Raw genomic sequence first — 24,971 nt, 5'->3', positions numbered from 1 at the left:
TTAACATTTTCACACTGGAACATTCAGCCTGACTTCAACTCACAAGTTTGTCTGCTGTCCCCCAGTTGAATCCAACAATCTGTAAGAAAATGATTCCACCAAATTGTTGTTGTAATATAAATGTTTTGGTGATGTTATGAAAACTATTTCTTAATCTACCCCTCAAAGTTCAGCCTGATCATTTATAAACTCAAGCTGATAAACTTCAGGAAGTGGCTATGGTTGTATCTTCTGAGTTTATTTTGAGAAGGTGGTCAGGTCATCATCTGTGGTGGGACCAAGCTATGTGCTCATGATGATGCAATTGATGCACTTCGTAAAATCTTGGTGTATTTGGACATTATCAGTTATATTTCTGCTTTTACATCACTATATTTCACACAGATACATTGCATCATTGCATCTTATTATGCTACTTCTAATGTGACTGCTGCAGTTATGTTTCGGATTACAATAATCAGCACAAAATGTTACCAGTTCACAGAGTTATTACCAAGGCTCAACCCTATGCTGCTGCGACATTAAAGTGATACGGCATTTTGCATAAATAATAATAACCCTATAATGTATCTTATATGTATCTTTCTACAAGAGTACTTTTACTTTATAACATTTAGTATGGTCAAACTTTTGTACATTGGGGTGCCAATTTTGCCCCCCACACCCTCCGTACAGAGAGGCTACAGTCCTCATAGCAGCAGTTGATGGTTCCTCAACCCTTTGTTGCATGTCTTCAGTCTCTCTTCACTCACCACACATTTCCTGTCTCTCTTCACCAGGTGTCCCAGAATAAAGGCAAACCTCCCCCAAAGAAATCTTAGAAATAAAAGGACCTATACATATGTGCTTCACTTAAGCTTTCGATGCTTTTGAACCTTGACTTGTAACAAAGTATTTCTGCCCTGAAGAAATACAATGAAGAATGTATACATGTAGTGGTCATAAAGTTACAGTCTGTAGTTCCCTGTGTATTACGACATGATACTTGAAGGCTGGGAGAAAAAAGTTTCAGGTGTTTTTTTTTTTTTTTTCGCTTCAACAAGGGGAAACCAGCATCACACAGAGACATTCTGTGTTTAGTGGCTTAACCCACAGCACGGAGCTCTGTCAGCATGACTTCTTTCAGTGGTGAGTAAAATTGAAAAGATTGTATCAACATGTACTTTAAATATTTTATTATTTTTTTAAAGGAAAAACAAACAGCCAGGATGAGCAGACCTCTAGCATCAGTTAAATCAATGAGAGTTACTACGTTTAACAGGAAATGACAGAAGTGACCTGTGAAATCTGCTAAATCTAACACCTGCACCTCATGCCAATGCTGTAAATGTTGTATGTGTGTGTATGCAGTGTTGGTAGTAGTTTCGTTTTTTAAAGAAGAGAGGATTTAAATCACAGACATGGTTTGTGAGATCTACTTCTTGTTTCTGTAATTCACTTGTACCTGTAGTTCTGTGGTTATTTATTGGTCTAAAGAATCAGTCAGCAAGAATGGAGTAGCCCAATCAGTCACTGCCACTTCAACATAAAAAAATATTCATTGACATATTGAATGAAAAAACCATCCAGAGGCAGTTTTAAAAGAACAATCTGGGGCATTTTTGTGACAACATAGCAATGAGAGTTTTCTTATAAAGTTATAACATCTATGCTGTAGTCTGTGATGTGTCAATATAAGGAAAACACATTTAACATCAGTAACTAGATATTTTATGACTAATGACTACTGAGCACAAATATAAGGAACTGGGTAATTTTTTTCAATGAGCTTATTCAAAACCACAACACTGCTGGCTGGATTGGAACTTATATGAGCAAGGCAATGTCACAAATTATCCTTTTACATGAGGGTTGCAAATAACACAGAGTACTGTATAGCTAATATCAGCTGATTATTTGACACCTGAAACTGTTAATCTTAATGCCACTATACTTATTACACTGCAACAGTCAGAAGAATTATACATGTCCAGGTGCTACAACATGTCAGTGCTGCCCACTTGGCCATGCTCCTAATCAAAACTATGCTCAAAGCTGCCATGGGGAACTTTGTTTTGTTGATTTTGCTACTCTTTGTGGACAGAGTGATACACTTTATCTATTTGCAAGGTTATTCTGATGAAAAATGTCATCCTTTTGTCTTTGTCTGACCCCTTCTCCCTCACAGGAGATACTGGCATTAGACATTACGTAACAGGAATTGTAAGTTTTGTTGCACATGGTCTTGTTTCTTAGGTCATACACAGGAATCACTATCATTATCAGTCTGTCCCATACCAAACTCTTCACAGGGGTTTTAAAGTGTTACAAACTCTTTCAAGTGAATACAAATAAATCTAACTTTAAGGGCTGTGAAGGTTTTTGAAGAAAATACTCTGAAAGATGTCATAAGAGGTTCTTGGTTGGGCTCGGAGATGGGTAATTTATGACAGCATGTTTGAAGCACCTACTGAGGTGTTTTTTCAGACTTTTATTTGATTTTATAAACTTTGTCAACACAAAATTGATTTTATTTTGAAATTTTTAATTGTTTTCATGAAATTATTTTATCATGAAGGCAAGAATTGCTTAAAATAGTGTTGATACTTAAAAATATCTTCAATATCAGGATTTTGGATAACTAAAGAAGTACTTTTCCAAGCCACTATGTAATGTTGTCATCATATAATGTGGTTTTGCAAATAGAAATACACTTTAATGCATTTAATTTAAGATAAATAGAATTGTTAAAGAACTTTTTTCTCTGTGTTCGATTATTTTGATGTCATTTATGATCTGGTGAACGGTTCAACTCTGATATAGAGATGTAAAATCAATGTTCAAAATAAAATTCTAGATATACTACTACTTCTACATTTTCTACTTAACCAAAAATGTGCATGCCTGCTACTCAGATTGTAATTGTTATCACCAATCCCTTCATCTTCAACTTATCATCCTGTGAATTTTGATTTGGAAAAGCCATGATTTTTCCTTTTTTCCTTTATCCCAAGCTTACTTGAATGATTTCAGATACGTTGTTTCTATCATTGTCTGTGCCCTGGCACCTTGGTATCAAGATTTAAATGAACTAATTATGAATGGTGCTTTGCTTGCAAGAAGATGGTCAAACTGAATCAGGGATTGGATACTAAAAAATAACTCCATTTGTTTTTCAGACCTCCATATGCTTCTTTCAGTCGTACTGATATGGTTTATAAATTTCAAGGTAAGACAAGTACGCAAGTTCTACACCTCTCATTGTATCAGGAAGTATCAACTGGGGGCAGGTAACTAACCACAACCTTTCCCTCCAATGCACAATTTCCTCTAAGAAGGCGGTTGTGGTTTGTTTCTGCTCAAAGGTAAAATGTGAGGAGGGCAATGAAAGAAAGGATATAATTTCTATAGATTTGCTCATGATAGCTCTTTGCTGTCCTCTAATTTTTGTTTTTACATTGTTCTTAACGCTCTGCAGTGCTGCTGTCTTGACCAGAAGTCTCTTGTATTATCTCAGTAGGACTCCTCTGTGTAAAAACAAGTTATCAATTAATTATTCATCTCAGTTATTACATTAATTTGATCACTGAATCTGTCTTTGCAGTCTTGCTTGTGTCAGGATGATGATAAAGAAGATACAACCCCCTTATACCCGGATTACAATTTAACTTTCAGTATGGATTATTCGTCCTTTCCTCAGCTCTGTGTCAAAGCATCCAACCGCAAGTTTCGCTTCTGGTTCATGTCAATCTTTTACTCAATCATCTGCTTCCTGGGGCTGGTTGGGAACCTACTGGTCATCCTCACCTTCCTCTACTTCAAGCGTCTCAAGACCATGACTGATGTGTACCTGCTCAACCTGTCATTCGCAGACCTTCTCTTTGCTCTCACGCTCCCCTTTTGGACAGCGAACTCTGTTGCAAAATGGGTGCTGGGCATATTTGTGTGCAAAGCCATGAACACCATTTACAAAGTCAGCTTCTACAGCAGTATGTTCCTCCTCTCCTTCATCAGCGTGGACCGCTACTTTGCGATCTCCAAGGCAGTCTCTGCTCACCGCCACCGCTCCAGAGCAATGTTTCTCAGCAAGGTCTCGTCAGTAATCATCTGGGTGGTGGCGCTGATCTTCTCCATACCAGAAATGACCTACACCAACATAAATAACAACACCTGCACACCTTATTCCAGCAGTTCTGACCCACTCCGTGTTAGCCTCCAGGCCAGCCAGATTGTTTGGGCTTTTTTCCTTCCTCTCCTGGTCATGAGCTTCTGTTACAGCAGTATTGTTCACACCCTCTGCCAGGCTCGTAATTTTGAGCGAAATAAGGCAATCAAGGTGATTCTCGCTGTTGTTGCTGTCTTCCTTGTCTGCCAGCTGCCTTATAACCTGGTTTTATTTTGGAACACAATTGAAACAGCTAAAGGGGGAACCAAAGATTGTGACTATGAAAACCGTCTCCTCTACGCGACTGATGTCACTCAGTGTGTGGCCTTCCTGAGGTGCTGCCTGAATCCTTTCGTCTATGCCTTTGTTGGTGTGAAGTTTCGTCATGACCTCCTGAAGCTGCTGAAGGACTTTGGTTGCATGAGCCAGGAGAGGTTCTTCAGGTACACCTGTGGCAGGAGGAGGAGCTCGGGGAACACAGACACTGAGACTACCACCACCTTTTCACCTTAAGCTGTTTTATTTTGGACCAAAGCTGACTCACGCCTGCACGCCAGACAAAGGACAGCCGCCCATTATTACAAAAGTCTCAATAAAAAGGACACAACAGTGTTTGCCACGCACTTGGGCCAGCCGCAAAGGGATATTTGTCTGTCTATTTTGTTAATGCATCAATTGAAGAGTGACCTCTGTTAAACATGAACCTTCTCATGTCACTGTTTTAAAAGTTATATCAGGCTGGTTGCTGTCGATATCATTCTGCTATCTCAGTTTTGGATCACTGCAAAATGCTATGTCATACACAAGTCTAGTCCACATGCAGATCACCTGTAGTAGCTTAATATTGAGTTCAGAATCCAGAGAGGAAGAAGTGTAGGAGGCGGGTGTGTTAATAGATTACATAACATGACAGGGCAATGTGTTTCAATATTTCCAATAAGACCTGTGCCCCACCCTGCGTGTCACCACCTCCCCCGCCACAGGTACAGCATAATTCTGTGGGAAACTATGTATTCACAGTATGTATAGAAGAAATGTATCATTGTTGCTGTTTTTTGTTTTAGTTTGTAGTTTCTCTTTGTTGGTGTTTTTTGTCAGTAATGATCAAAGATGGATTATTTTCTTCTTTTGGCTGAAATAATAGAGGCTTCAGGAATTTAGTTTGACCTATTTTATAAGTAAAAACTATGTGCATTTATCAACCTAAACAAAGCACAGCTCTCTACTTTTCTTATACCTTTCTTTTCTGTGTTGTAAAATATTTGAAAACTTTAAGAAATAAGATCAAACGCACTTCAACAAGACTTTGTGTGTCCTAATTACATCTGTGTTAAAAAGCTGTACAAAAAGAATTGATGTGAATAAATAAACAATGGCAATTTTACATTACCTTTCGTACTTGATTGAAGGAAGGGCTGTGAAGTAACACCAGAGAAATAAAACAATAAAAGCTTATTTTGGGTTTTACAGCAGAATATTTGCGGAAGTTGTTATTGTTACTGTTATGAAAATGACAACAGGAAAATACTTGTCTTGACATTTTGAATGAATATCTGAAATTGTCTGAGGGCAAAAAACCCCAAGCAGTTTTATTTTCTCAAAAAAACAAACTTATTTGTAGTCTTTGAGGACAAGACGTGAGTTGTCTGAGCTAAAAATAATCTGTAATAAAATGACATTTGAACTGTAATGTAAGATTGATAAGACCACAGAGCAAAGCTGTGCAGTTACAGCAACCCATACTGTATACAACTTATCACAGAGCCTTAAAGCCTGCATTCAATTACTGATGAAAACAATCTGATCACCCTCCAGCCTCCCTCCTCTGCACTTTTACCTGTTGCTTCATGTACAATCAACACTTAACATTTCAGCAGATAATCTGTACAGCACAGAACAATCACAGCATCTAGAGACATTGGATTATGGTTTTCAGCTTGGTTCTAATATCCTGAAAAATCAGTTTAAGGCTAGTTTTGCTGTGAAAACTAAAAAAATACTCTTTCTGAACTTAAAATAATAGGCACATGTAACATTTTTACATGTCAGTAAACTTTCTGACCATAAGTCGATGTCCACAGATCACTGTGCCATCAGAGAACAGAGGGCATCACTGTCAAGTTCAACTGCCCTCAACTAAAGCAGATGTTGTCATTGTTTCCCCTGTTAAAGGCAGCAATGTGGAAGGATGTTTTGCCAGTCTGACAAGGATTGCACCTTTGTCTGGTTCAGGGGTGTGTCCAGGTGGGATTGTGAAATGAGTGCATACCCTCTATACTGACTGGACCCAAGTACACCTCAGACATGTGTTTAAACTCAGGGTAAGGATGTGTTCTAGTTGGTAGTTCCTAAGCTTTAAATATTTCCTTCCGGAAATCTTGGGCTCTTTCAACTTCACATGTTTAAACAAGCAAGGACACTTTCTGATTCTCCCTTGTATCCTTTACAACCTAATGCTTGTCTAAACAGACGGTCTGTACCTTTGTGTTATATCTTTCTTCATTTCACTTGATTTCTTGAATTTGATTGAGAACCACTGTGAAAGGTGCTAAATAAATACACTTTGTTTTTTGCATGTTTGCAAGTACAACATTTCAAAAAGTAATGTAACACAGATCCACATAACTCTACTATTTATAACCACTTTGGATACACTTAGTATAACTGTATACTTACTGGCTCTGTGTACTCATTTGATCTCATTGCTGAGAAAACTCACCCCTACAGTCATAAACTTTATGCTGCCAAGATGACATCATCAGTGGGAGCCAGAAGGATTAGTAGTTCTCACTTCTGATAGGCTAACAGGGGAAAGGGTTGGGATTTCATTAATAAAAGCAAGCAACACACTGAATGTCGAATGAAAACAGAGGAATCTCAGAGTTAAAGAGCAATACAACGGTGCAACCCTGACCAGAAGAAAAAAAGGTAGGACACCTTTAACATTTTATTTTATACCGCAAGTAAAGGATAGTTCTCATCTGCAGTGAAAAGATAGATGATCAGTGAAATGTGAATAAATATATCAGCACATGTCAGCATTAGAAATGGATTTCTCGGTTTGTCTACAAATTGTTTTATCATATTTATAGCAGCAGCTTAGGCAGGGTCATCAGAAGCATTTAATGCTTCACATATGCTCTCATTTCAAAAATGAAATACCAAGTTAATTTAAAATTGCATTACACCTGAAATAGGAATCGGATTTCATGGCACTTGACCTAACTGAAGATTTGTGATTCATATTTTGTGTTTCTGAAAAGCTAAAAATAGCCATCAATGGTCTGAATTTTTCCTCAAAGCAAGCAGATTCCTTTGCTACCCTCCACACTGCTGCACTCGCCCTGTAAAAGTTGTAGCTGTTGTAGAAAAACACTGCAATAGTCATGGCAACCAACAGTCACCTGGGTGACTCAAAGTGCCGCGCCTTGTCTGAACTTCAGAAAAGGGAGACATGGTATGTGACACACCCTTGCTATTCATGCTAATATCAGCATTGATGTAAGACATTTACTCAGCCTGTGTCACTCTTTTTTCCATGCATTTTTGCATCAAATGGAAAGTAGTTGAAAGGTCCTGAGCTACATATACCAACCTGCACACTCAATTGTCGTTCTGAAACACAACAACAGCTATGAGCATCTTCTGGGTTAACCTGAGCAAATGTCAGGGGTCAAGTTGAACTGGTGAAGCAAGCAAACCAGAGCATTAGCATATGTGTGTCTTTCACAAATTCAGGTATTGGTGTACAAGTAATGTACAGATATGAAAACTTTACAAAAATATACATAAAACTATACTTAAGTTGATCCTTGCCATCTCTTGATAGTAGAGATAGACCCATAAATTGGTTGGGCTGATTAATCACGGCCGATACGTTGTCAAGCAATGTCAACGTCCAACCTGAACGACAGCACATCAAATCTAAACAGTTACTGGCTGGTGTTTAATATAAAATATGGTATGATGCATAGCATAATGGAGCTTACTATTGCATGAATAATGGTCATATTCTGAAAATCTATAGTGTTACCTAATGTTTTTGTCTAATTTATGAATTAATAAAATCCCATGCAAAGCATGTTACGGGTGAAGATAAAGTCTACTAGATTGTAATCTGCATGGAATAATCAAATCGTTGTATTACAGCAAATGCAAAAAACAACAACAACATGACATTGGCATATCGGCCATAGGCCAACCTGCTCAATACTTATCAGCATTGGCCCTTGTAAAACTGATATTGGTCTACCGCTATGCAATGGTTTACAAAACTCTCAGCTCTGTCCACAGTGAAGCATCATAGCGGTCCAGGACTGCAAAGAAAAGTCATTCTGTTCAATATTCTTAGGTAAAAATATTTGTATAAAGGAGAAATCTTTTGAGTTAAATGTACACAAAAAATATTTCCCCGGACCACGTAATAAAGGTTGTTTTTAATCCAGCTCATAGATTCAGTATATCTGCCATCACTTCAGTAATCAGTGAATTTTCCAGTTGGTTTGGTCAGAGAAATCCAATATTTTTCATGCCTTAAAAATGTTAGAAACCAACTCTTTATGACCGCATAAAAACATTTGATCTATCTTTTTTTCAAACTAAATGTTTCAAGGAAAAAATTAAGTCAACATTTGTAACTTGTTACATTAACAACTTGTCAATTGCAATTGTTAAAGCACTGAAAAGGCTGGTAAGTTGTTTCTTCTCTCACCACCAGTATAATTACAAACCTGGAATTTTATTACAACAGTTGCTGCATAACAGTGTCCAGAATGCATAAAGTTTTCTATGAATACTGGTATCTGGGAATAGAAGGTAATGCCTGCTTTGCATTGTAAAGAGGATAACAATGAGGCTGTCATTCCAGTGGGGACAGTGTAACTGATCTCTCCCCATTGTGTCTCTGTCTTTAGTTGTCCCAGAAAACCGTGAGCTGTGAGCTGATCTAACATGATGCCTGCAGCTAAAGGCATGTCCCACATGATACCCAATCATGTTCTGAGAGTGGGTCAAACTATCCGCCTGGACCCTGTGCAAGAGACAGTTCTCAAGGAACCCAGCAGCAACAATGATGACCTTGACATTTCCCTGGATAATCTCAACCAGCTCATGCTGGATCTTGATCCGACATTTGAACCGATTCCGGTCAACAACAGTCCCTCATGCATCAGCCCTTCCACAGGTAAAGTATGACTGTGAACCTCCTTTAGATTTAAGTTTTTTCTTTTACTTCTTTTCTCTCTTTTAACCATAAAAGGTGTGACACAGGGTACAGTTTAACAACAGTCACCTTCGTTAAACAAAAAGTACACATCGCCTGGGGATTTGGAAATGTACCCTCCCTATTTGGGATAGCTTTGATTTGTTTCCAACCATGGGGTAATTGCACCACTTCAGCTGTTCTAGGATTACTGCAGAGACTAGCACCACACCCTGCTGCACGTGTTAAGTAACAGACACAGAGAGGCTCACCAACTAGTCACACATCAGGGTGGTGGGTGTTTGTTTTTTATACACAGCTGCTCTGATCAGAAAGTGTGCTCAAGAGTCAACGAATGGATTTCCTGTTTAGTCATATTTTCTTGTAAGATGTTCGGTCGTTTGTTTACGAGTGCTCCGTTTGTAGAGACAAGTGTAAAGGAAATCATCACAGAGGTTAAGACAGCAGAAGACACAACTTGCCTGCAGTGTTGATGAGTACTACCTTCAGTTGATTGCAAAACATAGGGTTTACACCCACAGTCACAGACTGATATCACTATTTCTGTATAATCATTAGTCACTGTTACGTAACATCGGTTGCAGAAGCCACCGTCTGGCTCATGCGCTGACCAGCACTTACAGAGTTTCCTGAGAGCAAACAGACTTGCTCAGTGCCCATCACCACGGTGAGACAAACAGATCCTCAGGTACACGGGAACAAGTTGGGACTCCTCTAAGTGATTTTGTATCCTCGCAACAGCAGAAATGAACATTCAAAGCATTTTGTTGGAATGGCCTGAGCTCTGCAAGTAGGTACCTGCATGACAATTATGAACGTCTTTAACAGTCAGCTTTTAACAGCTGTCTGTTTGCATACAGAGGCCAAGCCCATTTTGCTTAGAGAAAACCAAAGTATGAAGTCTGGAAAATTATACGACATGCAGGGTTTTTCCAAAGAGTTACAGAGTCATCTCCATGAGATTGCACAACCCTGTTGCAATGTTTTTGCTTAAACTTCACTCTCCATTCTCAGATGATTCCTGCTCAGATGAAGATGTCTCCCAATACACTTTGGTCCCTCGAGGATGCCATCCCTGCTCCTCACCTTCTGTGGCCTCATGTGTGTCCCCGAGTATTCCCATCCCTACACAAAGCCGTATTAGCTACAGTCCACAGGGAGCACTTGTGTTTTCCAGCTCCCCTACGTCCTCACTGCCTCCGCTGCCGGGTGGAAGTGTACTCCGACGAAATCCTACACCAAGGTCAGACACAGGATGCCTGAGATTGTCACAGCCCAACAGAAACAGTGTCACCTCGCTCCTTTCCATGTCAACATGTTCAGACACCAGCTACATCCTTGGCAGGTAAAATTCACTATTAAAGATCAGTTGGCTATTACACAAGTTTTAAATCTGCATCTTGTACACAAAACTTTTCTATGAAAATTGGCAATTTATTCAGAGGCAGACTAAGGCCAGTACATTTGCTTCATAGATGACTGAAGCAAATGCTATGTGGTTTTACAGTGAAGCTAAAATTTTATGACGGAGATAACAGTCACAAACAAAATTATTTTGCTTTATTTTCAGAGGCAGCAAGATTCAATCTCATACATCTGCCTCAATTGGGTTTCATGGTACAAATCCAATGATGGGAGAAATGATTGTCCTGTTGACCAATATTATCCCAGAGATTTGGGCCTGTTATACGTAGACATATTAACATTAGTGTGTTCTATGAAAAATCCTCCACAGAACTATAAGAAAAACAATGCTCACTGTGATTCATAAGCAATGTAATTACATTGTTTTCTCTAGCAGACAATGTTTACAGCACATGAAGTAGAGCTTCACAACATGTGATCTGCCCTAGAAATCATTAACAGTGTGTTATCATGTTAATTATTGATTTATTAAGTTATTTGTTAAAGATATCAGCCTCCTGGATAAGTTTTTTTGCCATGTTTGAGCAAAATTGGTTCACAAAGAAAAGGTTTTTAAGGCACTACATCGTAGCATTTGAGTTGGTCTATACATTTTAATTTGATGTCAGTAAAAGTTAAATCCCTTATCAGTCATGCTCTAATCTTCTCATGTGCAATTTATGTATTCCTCCTTGCACAGCAACCTTTCACTGACCAGTGAAGATGCTGACTTTCCAGAGTCCATACTCTCTCATACACCTGGCTCCTTCAGTGATGGGTCGAGAATGAGGACTACAGACAATATGCACAGCCCAGAGAAGCCCCCTCTGATCAGGCGAGGGCATCTACAAGAGCAGTATGGCACACAGAGCAGTCCTGCCTCACTGTCTGGGTCTTTCACTGATATTCCTGTACTGCTTGTCAACGGCACGCCACAAAGCCTCCAATCACTTGGACCCGGAATTGACTTAACACAGAACCTAACTGTGTCCAACTTGAAGCCACACAGTGAGTCATACATGTCACTGACCTCTATTTTGCAGGCAGCTACTAAACTCTGAGGTGTTTTTAAATGTCTCATTTCTATGGTTCTCTAGGTATCCAAGCCCGTTTTAATGGTAGCCAACCGTCAATGAAGTTTGTCATGGACACCTCAAAGTTTTGGTTCCGTCCACATGTCACCAGAACAGAAGGTGGGAATCTGAAAATATCACTCTTAAGATCACAGTTAAAGCTTCCTGCAGGCTCTGTAGTTACATTTCATGCAGGATCAGGGCAATGGGTCAAGGATTTTTTTGTAGTGTAGATCACGAAATATAAATAAGAACTTTTTGGTTATGAAAGCAAAGCCAATGCAATGAGCCATTAACCTGCATTCTTTCTTCTGAACAGTAGCAGTCCACACTGGTTGTAAAAAGAAGTCTGACTGTAAAGAGGTGTGTCAGAAATGGACCCTCAGTCTTATTTTTTTCTTACAAGGAACATTTTCACAATGAGTGAATAGTTTTAGTTTCTACACTAAACTGTCCATCAAATACCTCATGATATTCATGTTGTTGAGATAAAATTAACAATAGTGTGGGTGCCAGATAATGGTCACCTATGATTGAAATATCGCTAAGGCCAAACAGGACTTAGGAGCAGCACTGCTTATTGATCCTCTTGTCCAAATATGGTCACTTCTGGCCCCAAAAAACAGGATGGCAGGAGCCAAAACGCCATTCTTCAAAAGAGTAGGCCACAAACCAACAGTTGACATCATAGAGACTACATCAATGTCTTCTCTGTAGTTCAGGATAGAGATACAGCGGTAAACACATTCTGCAAGTCTGAGCATTGTCTTTGTTGTTTTTTTTTCTAGCTGAAGCACTGTTAAGAGATAAGGAACCAGGAACATTCGTGGTGAGAGACAGCACTTCCCACAGAGGCAGCTTCGGTCTGGCTATGCAGATCGACCAAACGTCTGCCAACTTAAATGTTGGCGCCTACCAAGGTAAACTTCAACAGCACCTAAGTCTGCTTTTTTTAAGTTATATTTTTGGGCATTTTTGCTTTTGATGGATAGGACAGCTGAAGAGAGACAGGAAATGCAGGGAGCAGAGAGCATGGGCAGACAAGCAACAAATGGTGGGGGCCTGGAATTGATGCCGCGACCGCTATCACAAGGACCACAGTCTCTGCACATGGGGCATGTGCCCGGACTGCTAGGCCAACAGCGTGCTGTTTGTGATAACAGATGTGCTTTAACTTTGAAAGGGTGCAAAAGGTACATCTAGTAGATCATACAGTTAGAAAAGCAGATGTAAACAGCTGAAAGAACAGTAACATCTCACCAACTTGAACTGTTCTGAAAGTGTACCTATTTTAAGCTGTCTTACTAGGCACAGTTACTCCCCTAATGGCTATTATAAAATGTTGCAGCAGGGTTGGGTGAGATAAAGGAAAGAAAGGTCTTCAAACAGACAAACAGTGCAAACACAGTGCAGCTGTCTTCATTGGTTTATACCAAGGCCTGAGAGGCACACAAATTCACTTACCTAACTCTTCTGATGTGAATAGGCACGTCTGATGACATTCAGCTATCTGCGGTGGGGCAGGAGACAGTATTGTTATTTTTTCCATCCGCAGTATACACTGTGTAAACACAAAGAAAACCAGCTGTTTACGGCAGTGTAAGCAATCAAAGAGGGTAAAATGGACCTCACTCACAAAACAATTTTGTGGCCGGCTTCATTTGCAGATTTATATTTGTTTTACAGGAATGGGGGAGATGAAAGACAGGCGGGCGCTGTGTCGGGAATTGAGTGCATTGCTGAGTGCAGAATCAGGGTTATGGTGGTGGTTAAAATATTTCTCTCTTAAATTATTCCTGAGGGATAATGAGGGACACAATCACCCTTGAAGTTATAGTAATATTATCCTAAGTTACTTCCATGCTCTTTAACAACAATAATTCATATAACAAAAAATATGAAATCAATCAATGTTATATTGAAGAAGATTAATTCACAAACCATGAAGTACATTCAATATAGTTTATAATAGAGCAGAAGCTAAAGTATATGGATATAATTAGCTCATTTTTAATTCCGCATAAAACCATTCTAGTGTCCAGTGTTTTTTCTTTGGTTCTGTACCATCCACATTTGTGTTTTGCTTACATTATCAGAGCACATTAAGTTGAACACGTCATCTCACAGCACCGTTTTGCATGATTATCAAATAAACTGTTTATCTTTTTACACATAAAAAATGACAGCATTGGAATCGGAACACTGCACTTGTCCATATTGCAATTTCAATAATATTTTTGGTTGATTATGCAGCCATAATTTTCAATGGGTTGACCTTTTATTTACAGAATCATGCATAAAAGAAAAAAAAACAAGGAAGAATTCAGTTTTACTGTATTTTTTTGTATTTTTGTATTGGAGAAAAAAAAATTGAGATCAGCATTGAAATATGCAAAAACCTTCTTTCTCTGATTTTTTTTCTTCATACTCTTGGAACTGTTATTTTGTGAATGTCAGCCAGATTCTATTTGGTAGAAGATACTGATGATAAATAGATAAATAAATATTAATAATCGATAAATAAATGGAGCAGTCATGAGCCATATATAATTACCATTGCACCTCTGTCTCATCACTTTTTCCATCTATATCATCAATTGTACATTTACAAAAAAAATTATGTAAATAATGTTCATTATTCATTTTTTCCATCCATGTAACAGGAGAGAACAGCCCTGATCTCATCAGACACTTCCTCATTGAATCATCAGCGAAGGGCGTGCGCATCAAAGGCTCCTCTCAGGAACCATACTTTGGTAAGTTAGAGCCAACTATAAAAATACCTTGTTGTTGCACTTCAAGAATTTCAAACTCATTTAAAATAAATCCGCCTACTCAATATGAGTGAACATCCTGCTATAGCAGACAAAGTCAGCCAAACCAGCACTGAGTCAGCCATGTCTAGCCTCTTAAGGTGTGGGTGGGCGGCAGGGGCTCTCCTCATCATTCAAAGGTATGAGCTCTCAGGGTGTGTTCTCACAAAAAACAGAGCCTTTATCAGAAGTTATTGAGAATTGTCTATTTCCTATCAGGGTCTGTGGGTGTGATGACACATGCACTGATGTAACAGTTTCAACAGATTATTTACATAGCTGTGGGAGCTGTATTCCAAGTAATCCTATAAGTCTTTGAAATATACCAAAGTGTTCAAAGTGAAAAATAAAATGTCAAAAAGATGGGGCAAATGAAGATTGAAATAGTTTACAATCTGTATTACACAGTAAACCTACAGACCATATCATAACATTTGATTATAATATCAGAATGAAATGTTTTAAGTTTAACTGACGTTTTCTTCAAGATAGTGACAATTATCTTATTTACTTAATCCTAAACCACTGTTTTGTGTTTGCAGGTAGTCTCTCTGCGTTGGTTTACCAGCACACCATTTCTGCTTATGCTTTACCCTGCAAATTAATACTCCACTCCCAAGGTAGGCTACAAATCACACATAACTCATGATTATTGCTATTTTTCTTTTTTTTCCTTCTTATTTGTGTAATTCATATGTCAGAGAGACACTATTGAATCTCAACTTATGTCTTCTACACAGATTTGAGTGCTGCAGATACAACATATGATAAAATAGAAGCTGATGACAAGAGAAAAACAGGTAAGAATAAATCCCACTTAAGCATTTCCTATGATAACAAGTTAAGAGATCTCGACTTGACATCAGAAAATCATAACATTGTGCCATGGTCAAGCCAATCATGCTGACTGGCCTATTGTTTTAGTCTCTACATAAAGAAATCTATAATCAGCCATGTAATCCCATGATAAAAAGAAAACTAAGTTGCAATCTCAAGATAAGAACTAAAGTCTAACTCATTACCATGGGAAAAAACAGTTTTTTCCTCCGGGGAAACCTGCTTTGTCAGCTCCATAGACTATTAAACATTGACATGGTTTCAGTGAATCAAATTGTACTCAAACAATTTTTCAGTTTACCTAGACTCAGCCAAAGAGTTGGAGCTGAGATGCTCGTAAACAGATTCATGGCGCTCGCTGCTCAGTGAACTCAGTCAAGATCCTAATTATGGAAATTTAAGCTAAACTTTTAGTCTTAATGTATAGGTTCTAAATAAAGAACCCCTTGTACAGTGTGAAAAAATACATAAATAAATGTACTATTCAGTTCAAAACTTATTTTCTGTACCAGGCTGTCAACATGTTTAACTTTGGGTGTTGATGGCTTCTGGAGCAAGCTTCAACAGGACATTTCTTAGGAAACTGCATTTCTTTGCACCTCTGTACTGGCTTCAAGTTTCCACACTGGTGATGCTGCTTGGTTATCTCAAGATAAATTAAAAAAAAGCTTGAAAAAACAACAGGAATTTACAAGCTATGACTTGAAAATGGAGCAAGTACATTACATGGGGCTGCTTTGGTGATATGGTGAGGACAGGGCAGCTCTAATAATACTTGAACAGTTAGCAATAATGTTAATTCTAATGTCTGATGACAAAGGGCTTTAAGAAATCAATACATAAAAAAATCATACAATGTTAACACACTGCATTCAATCGATATATGTAAATGTGTTATATATTTACCTTTTACTCCTCTATAGTCATATCAGTCAAGGTAGAAATAAAGTGATTTTATCGTAGATTAACATTACTGACACCCTGTTATGGATTCAGTTTTCTGTACTATGCATGGTCAAAGGAAGGCTAGAACTTATTAGCTAAAAGTAATTTGTATTAACTTGGCTTTTGTCCTTTAGTATAGGCCTACTTAAACAGTTTCAAACAACAACCAAGTCACAGTTTAATGACAATTAGAACACTAAACACGGAATAAACATTTTTCGAGCAGCAAAAACGATCCTGATAATGTGAGTCTCTGAAAACTAAATGGTTTAGGTATAATTATTAAACATAGAAATGTTTTATAATGCTATCATGAACATAAACTAAAAATTGATGAATAATTTACAAATTTATTTACTCATCCATAAGCTTAATGCTAACCTGGAGGGGCGTCAATGGGGCTAAAGCTGATTATAGTTGAATTTGGGCAAAAGTATCATTTTTCTAGATTTATTTGGATTTAATTTTCAGGTTTTGCATTTTAATATTTAAGCTTTCCCATAAAGCCCTAATAAGTACAATTTATTTGGGCAAAGGCATATTTGTATGAGCTTGATGTAAACTTATTTTTTTCCTCATGAAAATAGGGTAAATTTTAATTGACTTCTAACCAAAACATATTGAATGACAAATGTATTTGCACTGTACCTCATTGATCACACTCTAACAATTTGTGTTGCTTCCATAGCTTCCAATTTCATCTACCTGAATACCGTACCCACTGAGATGTTAACAGGCCCCTGTGCAGTGCAGAAGGCTGTGTCCTCCACATTTAGGAAGGCCCCGGGCTCCTTCACACCAACCATAGTGAACATGAAAGTTTCCCTGAAGGGTGTTACACTGACAGATATCAACAGGAAGTAAGAAAGACACATCCTGTTACTCCCCTGCTGAGATTTACTTACAGCATATTGTAAACTACTTTTGTTTTCTGTTCAAATTATTTAAATACTGATTATTTTCTTTACAGGCTCTTCTTCAGACGCCATTACCCTGCTCACCTGCTCAGCTATAGTGGTGAAGATCCAGACAATCGATTGTGAGTATACAGCTCCATGTGCTGAAATCAAAGTCACTCATTTTGAGAAACACAAAGAGACAGCAACCCCACCCTGACCCCACCGCCATGAGCATGATTTGCTCTTTCATATTGTTTTCAATTATAAATATATAAATATATCCATCCCCTTTTCCACTCATAGTTATGCCATGAGGTAGGGAAACACCACTTGATTTGAACTGCAACTTGACAAGTTGGCATTGGCACTCCACCGCTTGGCAGTCTTTACATATGTATGTTGTTTGTTTGTTATTTTAAAGATATGATTATTGAAGTCAGAAACCTTTTTTTCAAAGGTGTTACCTCACACATTAATGATGGCTATATAGTAATTTACCATTTCAGTGTACCTTGACATAATGCAAGGAAACACTGTAGTGGCCATCTGTCTAATAAATCTTAATCAGATTTAGGGCAGACATAATGACAGGGCCTCCGATGCACCGTAGGAATGCAAGAGCTCTGCGTTTTTTAAAATGTTTTTTTCATCAAAAAACAAGCAAGCCAACAAAAGAACAAAGAAAATCATGGTTACTGCTGCACACGTTTAAAACCACAGGCCCACCCAGGTTCATGCTGGTTCACTACCTGCCTACCCACGTACACAAGCAAAGATTCCCACAGCTACCCAATAACTCAATAAACACTGATTAAAAACTAAATATTAGGGCTGTCAATGGTTATTTATTGTTATGTTTTTGCTTGATTAAGAGATTAATTTCAGCTATTTTTACAAAGTATGTCTAGGAAAATGTAATTGCAAAATGTCATTGTAGGAAAGTGTTTAAGTCATCAACAGTTTAAAAATCATGAAGCATTCCAACAAAGCATACACAGAGAATGAAATTATTAAACGTCTCAAACTTTGTCTCTTTGCTTTCCAGGTGGGTGAGGGGTTCCAGTTTTGGTGCAAGGTAATTTTTAACTTCAGTTCTGTACAATATTGTAATGTTGTTTGTGTTTAATCAGAAGGGTAGGGTATCCTTTTTTAACCTCCAAGGTTTTAGCCTTATCTTTAAACGATTAATACTTTTACATTTAAAGAACATTTCATTTTCATTTTCGCAGTTCTAAAACAAAACCTAATCTACTGTGTCTTTACCCTAACAGGATGTTTGGTTTCGTTGCCAAAGGTGTGGAAGCTGGTATGGAGAATGTATGCCACGTTTTTGCAGAATATGACCCCCTGCAGCCCTGCAACAAACCCATTGAAATTATTCAAGCAGCCATAGCTAAGCTATAGGCACTCAAGAAGTGAGACTGCAAGATACAGTATGAGGTCTTCAGGGCCTCTCTACAATATCTTACTCTGTACCTAATATCATGTAATCTGAGCTGGTGTTCATAAAAAGCATCATACTGCTGTTACTATATTAGATAAGTAGCTGAAGACTTTGGGACTGTCAAAGTTACATTCCAACATTTTGTCATACTGCTTAAACAAATTCAACACTGTTGATGCCGTACTTAGTTTAAATGTTTCTATGCAAAATATTTTTGCTGGAAAAATACTCATGTATATTGAAGTCTAAATCTGCACTAGACTGGAAGTAACAAACCTTGTAAAGTCATGTCCTTTCATTTCAAGCAAAACATTTGCAGATACTCTCATTGTATATTTCAGATTGTATTTATTTTACTGCATTGCACTGTTAGAAAAAAACCTGTATCTTTTGTAAATTCCTGTACTTGTTCAAAATGTTATGATGGTAAATAAACATACTGACCTGCTTAACATGTGAATGTGTATGCTTACTAATTGTATCTGAGAGAGAGGGAGAGGAAGAGAGAGAGGGAGAGTGTGAGAGATTAGGCAACAGACAGCTTTATCTTGTCACCATCAAAAACTATCTGTGAACATAAAATACACAATGGTCCATGTTTTTTTGTATTCTAGTAAATGAAACCAAGATCATAATGATAGTAAAGAAATCACAACACTCTACACGTCTTTCTTTTTTTTATTTGAAATGATAATTTATTAGATAAAAGCTGATAAATGCTTCATTCTTAAGTTACAGAGCTCCCAAAATGAAGAGTGTGCTTCATGAAGCAAAGCAAAACCAAGCACAGAACTGCATAGTTAATATCTTTAAATACTCTCAACTTATTCTGAGGCACCCAAAATGCAATGCACAATAGTCCTTTTCTTAGGTTTAATATCTTTGGTGCCAAATTAAAACTGAAAAGCATAAAAACTCTTAATCTAATGTGTGTGTGTGTGTGTGTGTGTGTGTGTGTGTGTGTGTGTGTGTGTGTGTGTGTGTGTGTGTGTGTGTGTGTGTGTGTGTGTGTGTGTGTGTGTGTGTGTGTGTAACAGATAGCATGTGCCACACAACCCAAGTTGAGCGCTGAGGATACACTGCAGTGTTAACTATTTACAAATACTGCCCCCCTGTGGTTAAGACAGGCAATCTAAATTCTCTGAGACACACGGTGAGTGTAAAGGGCCTCACTGCTGTTAAGATCACAGTGAGCAGTACATCTAAGATAACTGTGAAATGAAGCTACATTATCAGTTTGGAAAGAGAGGTTTTTTTTCACTTACATGGACATGAACTGCATTGACAAAGACCCTCAAAGTACACACCCCATGGGAATGATGGGAAATCTCTCAGTGCTGATGTTCTTTTAAGTGCTGTTTGTGTCCGCAGTGCAAGTTTGAGGGACTGTACCAAAATTATCAATTTGTCAGTGAGGGTAGAACATCATGGTTTTTTTTTAAAGAAGCCCTCTCAAACTTTATTCATATTGTCATTGGCCCTTGACCAACAAAATCTTTTAATAATACAACACTACTTTCTTTGTTCCAATCAATTTAGCCATTCATACATAAAAGTGCGCAAATAATTTTATATAATGTGCTTTAATTTGAACTACAATATATTTACAGACGCCTAATACCTTAGAGGTTTCCATCATCAGTAATTAAGGGATGACAAGGAGGCCAGAATAGTCCAACTGACTCCGTGCAGTGCATCAAACCTTAATTACGGGCACCTCCCAGGCATCATCCTAGTAACCCCATGGTTACTCACTATAAATTAAGATCATTTGTTTATGTTTTAATTTGTAATCAAAGTCATAGCTCTGTTAACCTCTGCCTGAGGGTGGGACTAATTCCCAAAGAGTCATTAAAATCCCACAAGGTTCTAATACCATGGGAATGTTGTTCTCTAATTCTGTAAATCAAACACATTTTTCATACCCCATCACACGTGAAGGTGATGTTGATACTGCTCAGCTCATGAAACTTTGAGCTATGAACAGAAAGATAGTGCTATGCTTTCAGGAGATTAAAGGTCACTAATCTTGGTTAAAAAAAAATCAATACTATGTGACAATATATTTCATGTCATGACTAGCTAACTACAGTATGTAGCCATGTCACTGATCCCTAATACTATGAAGATTTTTAAACAACTTTTTGAGCCATGTGTAATTCGGCTGCAGCCTGGAGAAGCAGTTTTGGTAGTTTAAATGGAAATCTTTTAACAACCATTTTCTCTGTTCAGGGGTTTTTCTGTTGCTCTTCCTGAGGGTTTGACCGATACCTGAAACAATCACTCTTTTCCTACAAGTTTATCATGCACTGGAAACATTATTTACTATTCAATAAATGAAAGGAATTTGAGATACAGCTTGGCAATGCGAGTGCATTAATTTGTAAAACACACAGTTTTACAGAAACTGCATAGTCGGTGTTTGTCAAGATTAATGCACATTAGCAGCCAATCAGAATTGAGTATTCACTCTGACCATGGTATCATGGAAAAACAATGCATAGCTACCTATACAAAAATAGGATGTTGAATTTGCATTTTTAAATTGTGTTTTAAACAGAAACATCAATTAAATACTGTTTCCTCTTTAATGTATTTTCTAGTCTATTTATTTGTTTATACTTTGACACGTTTCACCTCATATCTGCTTTGAGATGCAGAATAAACTGCAGGTGGGAGCTACAAGCTAACTAGAGAGATGACATCCCGTTACTGTAAAGAAAAACCCACATTCCATCCTCTTCGTAACCCCGGAGCCCAAAACATTTCTGTACAGCCTCTTAAAGAAACAAAACATCTTCAGATAGTTCACAGCAGCTCAAAGTGATCTGTGACTTCCCACCTCTGTTTACCTTACATCTGTTTGTACACTCATGAATCAAGTGTTAATATGAGTACGATTTATGTAATATAATCTCTGTTGTCTGTGACCTCCTGAATTAACGACAGTATTGAGAGACACTTATTGTATCTACAATGATGACGAAGATGTGTACATATTATTTAGTTATCCTCTGTACATAGGTCTGATATATTTGATGTGTTTCTGGCACTATAAAATGGCCCTGTTAGAGTGTAATTCATCTGTTGTTATGCAAAGTACGATGAGTGCTACAATTTCAAATTCATATTAAGCATGTTGGCATGTTGGATGGTAATGTCCCAGCTGTACATGATACATTTCTGTAACTTCAACATCACCGGTGTCCCCACAAACAGCTGCACACTGGTGTCTCGTCTGCATGGCGACCCAGTGATGGCGCTATGGTGTGATAGTCGGGATGCTGCGAGATCTCTTCATGATGAGACACACCTCCACATCAGGCAGGCTGTCCTGTTTGGTCTGGGCGCAACCCTCGTCTGCTGCAGCCATGTGCAGGTCGAAGCGCAGAGACACAGACTTCTTTCGCAGCTTTGGATTCCCTCTGAAGAAAGAGCCCTCCCACTGCTTTATCACCTTATCAATCTTCTCCGTCCTAGTGAGAAAGACATTAGAAGTTGTGGTGAGAAAAGGTGATATGATGCAGTAAATGTCACATTTTGTCACTTTAATGGCAAACCTATGAAAAGGTGTTTTTTTGTGTTTTAGATTTATTTTCTGCCAATGTATCAAACATGTTAACTCTTGTTTAGTGATACTTTATAGCAGAGTTTTAGGAGCAGGACCACATACAAACTGCACCTCTTCTAGCACAAATTCAAAGCTTAACCCTCTCCTCTTTTTGCTCTTGCATTTTGTTCCCCTACCTCCCTCCCTCCCTTCCACACGTTTCTTTGTAATTCAATCCAGTTTTGAGTGCCTGGGCACTACAGCAGATCCCCAAGATGCTTCCCAACAGCAAAACGATAGCAACATTATTGAGGCCTTAATGACAAAATGCATTGCTCCTTGATAAAGATTAATAATATCCAACTGGTCTTTCATCAGATTGGGAGGCTGACTTGAGCTTTTGAATGGCCTCCTAGCATCTACGCTCAGTATTGTTATAATTGTGGATGATTAAACAATTCAAACATAAAGTAGGGCACATTTAAAAGTAAAAGTTCTCCCAAATACATTTATTCAATCTTTCACCATTAAATGTGTACTTCTGGACACACCCTAACCACGTTGTAGCGGTTTGCCTCCTTGGAGGTAGAGATCCTGTAGCAGTCGGAAAAGCCCATGAAAGGACAGATTGAGAAAGAGACAGGATATGTGGAGAGAGAGTGGAAGATGACCATAGACTGTATAAAACATGGACGTAGTTTCCATGATGTCTGCTAAAGTCTATCGACAGCGGTCCCCATATTGGAAATGCTGATTCAACCTAACTTTCTGCAGACCTTTGCAGAGGCAAAGAGGTGAAGCAGAGGAGGGCCTTTAGCTTCCTTGCTGACAGCTACCATGTACCCTCCTGTCAGTCAGATCAGCTGCTTTCTAATTATGCAACACTCGTAACCCTACTATCTTCTAAACAAATGATTTATAAAAACTGCAGCTTTAAGCTATTCCACATTGGCTTCATTTCTCAAGATGGAGGTTGCTACTTCGGGATGATTTACATCAAGTCTTATGAAGAGCAGTGCAAAGATGACTATAGACTCCTTACATGGGGAGTCTGCCTTACCAACTGAGCTAAACCAGCATCCAGAATGGTGAGATATGTGTAGATTACAGATGTAATAAAAATACAATTTAAGCCGCTGTTCTGGTCAAATCCTCTTCGTGAGATTGAGCTGCCATAGAAATTGATACTGTTCTGTCCAGGCTTCTTAAGAAATGTAACAAAAACGTTTCTTTAACATTTTGATTTTATAAAGGTGGAGATTTCAATTTTGATACTGTATATTTGAATCATCTGCGATGTAACAAGGGCTATTATATTGGAACAAATGACTAAATATAATATTTTTCCTTTCATTAACTATTGCATCATCTGCAAGTAACACAAGGGGGCAGCATGGGAGCACTTTACATGCCTAATATGAACTCATTCAGGATCAGAACCCTGGATCTTTGCTGTATCAACCTGGCTAAATTAAATCATACAAATCACTGTCAGACATATAAAACTAATATCTATTTTCAGCTTCTGATGAGCAGACAGTATTTGAAAGAGGTTTGCTACACTGAAATTTGACATAAAAGACTAATAAATACTTGTGGCTGTAAAAGAGATGAAACCATTTACCTCTTGGTCTTTCAGAAGGCGAGGTGTACAATGACATATGAGATGAATGCCTTGTTTTTGATTTAGTTATGATTGTCCATTTCATGTTATTCAAGTTTCTTTAAAGTGGCAGTGCTGCTGTTGTCTCTGTTTGTGTTTAGTCTGCTTCTGTGTTGTTATGCAACAAAACACAACACAGCAGCAGGGCACATATCACTGCCATAACAATACCAAAAAAGTTAAAACCTCTTAGGGGACCTGGGTACAAAAAAAGGTCCACAGAGATGAAGCCAGTAGGGTCATTCTTAAGCAAACATTGGAGTTGGGATTGTGATGATTCAGTTAAATCTCTGTCAACAAAACTGCACTCGCAAGGATGAGGAAACACTATATATAATTTTTTTATTATTGGTTCAAGCACTGTTGCATATTATCTGGGTGGCCCTATTGGCTGTTTGCATCTGGATCTGTAACTCTCTATATCCCCCAAAATAACTTCAGGTACTTGAACTCCAGAAAATAGGAATGAATGTGATAAGCACTTGCTAGAGAAACCCCTCCTATTACTTCCAGTGTTTCCCACAGAATGATGCTACAACCCTGACAGACGGGGATGTCCAGATAGGTGGCCAGGGGTGATATTAGCCCCCTTGAAATCTGCCACCCTGAAACCCTGTACTATTGGAATTTTTTTCTTGTCAGAAGCAGGGCTAACGTGAATATTAACTTGGATTGGATTCTAACAAGCTTCTAGCTTTCTTTGCATCTTAATGTCACTCATTTTCTCTACTTGATACTTAAAAAATTTGAAAAATACTATGTCAGGATCTCTTGATGCAAGCATCTGGTATTGACAACACTTCCTACACTACCACATGGTACCACAACCCAAACATGAGGACAAGGGCAGCAAGAGCCAGAAAATCACCAAGGTTTGGTTGGCACCTCCCATCACTGATCATTTTGCAAAGTTAGCCCAAGAAGCCTTGGGCGTGTTAACAATTAGCTCTGGCTTCCTGGAATCACATCCCTCCATGG

The 24,971-nt window shown here is 38.2% G+C and overlaps 3 protein-coding genes across 4 annotated transcripts in view; 2 read left to right on the top strand and 1 right to left on the bottom strand.

The window, feature by feature from the left end:
- Positions 1 to 809: 809 nt before the first annotated feature.
- Positions 810 to 5,533, top strand: ccr7 (chemokine (C-C motif) receptor 7). Its single transcript, XM_034686993.1, has 3 exons — positions 810 to 1,128; positions 3,159 to 3,208; positions 3,584 to 5,533. The coding sequence occupies exons 1-3, from the start codon at positions 1,113 to 1,115 to the stop codon at positions 4,655 to 4,657; spliced, it is 1,140 nt and encodes a 379-aa protein (XP_034542884.1). The 5' UTR covers positions 810 to 1,112; the 3' UTR covers positions 4,658 to 5,533.
- Positions 5,534 to 7,020: 1,487 nt separating this feature from the next.
- On the top strand, positions 7,021 to 19,232 carry LOC117816199 (tensin-4-like). Of its 2 annotated transcripts, none has more exons than XM_034688368.1 (13): positions 7,021 to 7,072; positions 9,058 to 9,326; positions 10,380 to 10,710; positions 11,470 to 11,777; positions 11,867 to 11,962; positions 12,631 to 12,762; positions 14,506 to 14,598; positions 15,198 to 15,275; positions 15,396 to 15,455; positions 17,126 to 17,297; positions 17,408 to 17,476; positions 18,382 to 18,411; positions 18,608 to 19,232. In XM_034688368.1, the coding sequence occupies exons 2-13, from the start codon at positions 9,095 to 9,097 to the stop codon at positions 18,738 to 18,740; spliced, it is 1,734 nt and encodes a 577-aa protein (XP_034544259.1). In that variant the 5' UTR covers positions 7,021 to 7,072; positions 9,058 to 9,094; the 3' UTR covers positions 18,741 to 19,232. The 2 variants fall into 2 exon arrangements, with proteins under 2 accessions (XP_034544259.1, XP_034544260.1); XM_034688369.1 differs by lacking the exon at positions 7,021 to 7,072 and adding an exon at positions 7,502 to 7,601.
- A 232-nt stretch (positions 19,233 to 19,464) lies between these two features.
- krt222 (keratin 222) overlaps positions 19,465 to 24,971 on the bottom strand; it is a 38,592-nt gene continuing 33,085 nt past the window's right edge. The window contains exon 12 of the mRNA XM_034688970.1: positions 19,465 to 22,256. Within this exon, the coding sequence (XP_034544861.1) occupies positions 22,043 to 22,256 (214 nt within the window). The 3' untranslated portion in view covers positions 19,465 to 22,042. The remainder of the gene's footprint in view (positions 22,257 to 24,971) is intronic.

The sequence above is a fragment of the Notolabrus celidotus genome, chromosome 7 (assembly GCF_009762535.1).
Source record: "Notolabrus celidotus isolate fNotCel1 chromosome 7, fNotCel1.pri, whole genome shotgun sequence".
NCBI lineage: Eukaryota > Metazoa > Chordata > Actinopteri > Labriformes > Labridae > Notolabrus > Notolabrus celidotus.
Note: the sequence above shows the minus strand (reverse complement) of the source record. Positions and strands in the feature narration are given on the sequence as shown.

What these genes read in the sequence shown, in the direction of transcription:
- ccr7 (XM_034686993.1), top strand. An exon ending in TATGGTTTATAAATTTCAAG is followed by an intron (nt 3,209 to 3,583) that starts GTAAGACAAGTA and finishes CTGTCTTTGCAG; the next exon opens with TCTTGCTTGTGTCAGGATGA.
- LOC117816199 (XM_034688368.1), top strand. Translation starts at nt 9,095, where the DNA reads ATGATGCCTGCAGCTAAAGGCATGTCCCACATGATACCCAATCATGTT. An exon ending in ACATGTCACCAGAACAGAAG is followed by an intron (nt 11,963 to 12,630) that starts GTGGGAATCTGA and finishes TTTTTTTTCTAG; the next exon opens with CTGAAGCACTGTTAAGAGAT. An exon ending in GAAGATCCAGACAATCGATT is followed by an intron (nt 17,477 to 18,381) that starts GTGAGTATACAG and finishes TTTGCTTTCCAG; the next exon opens with GTGGGTGAGGGGTTCCAGTT.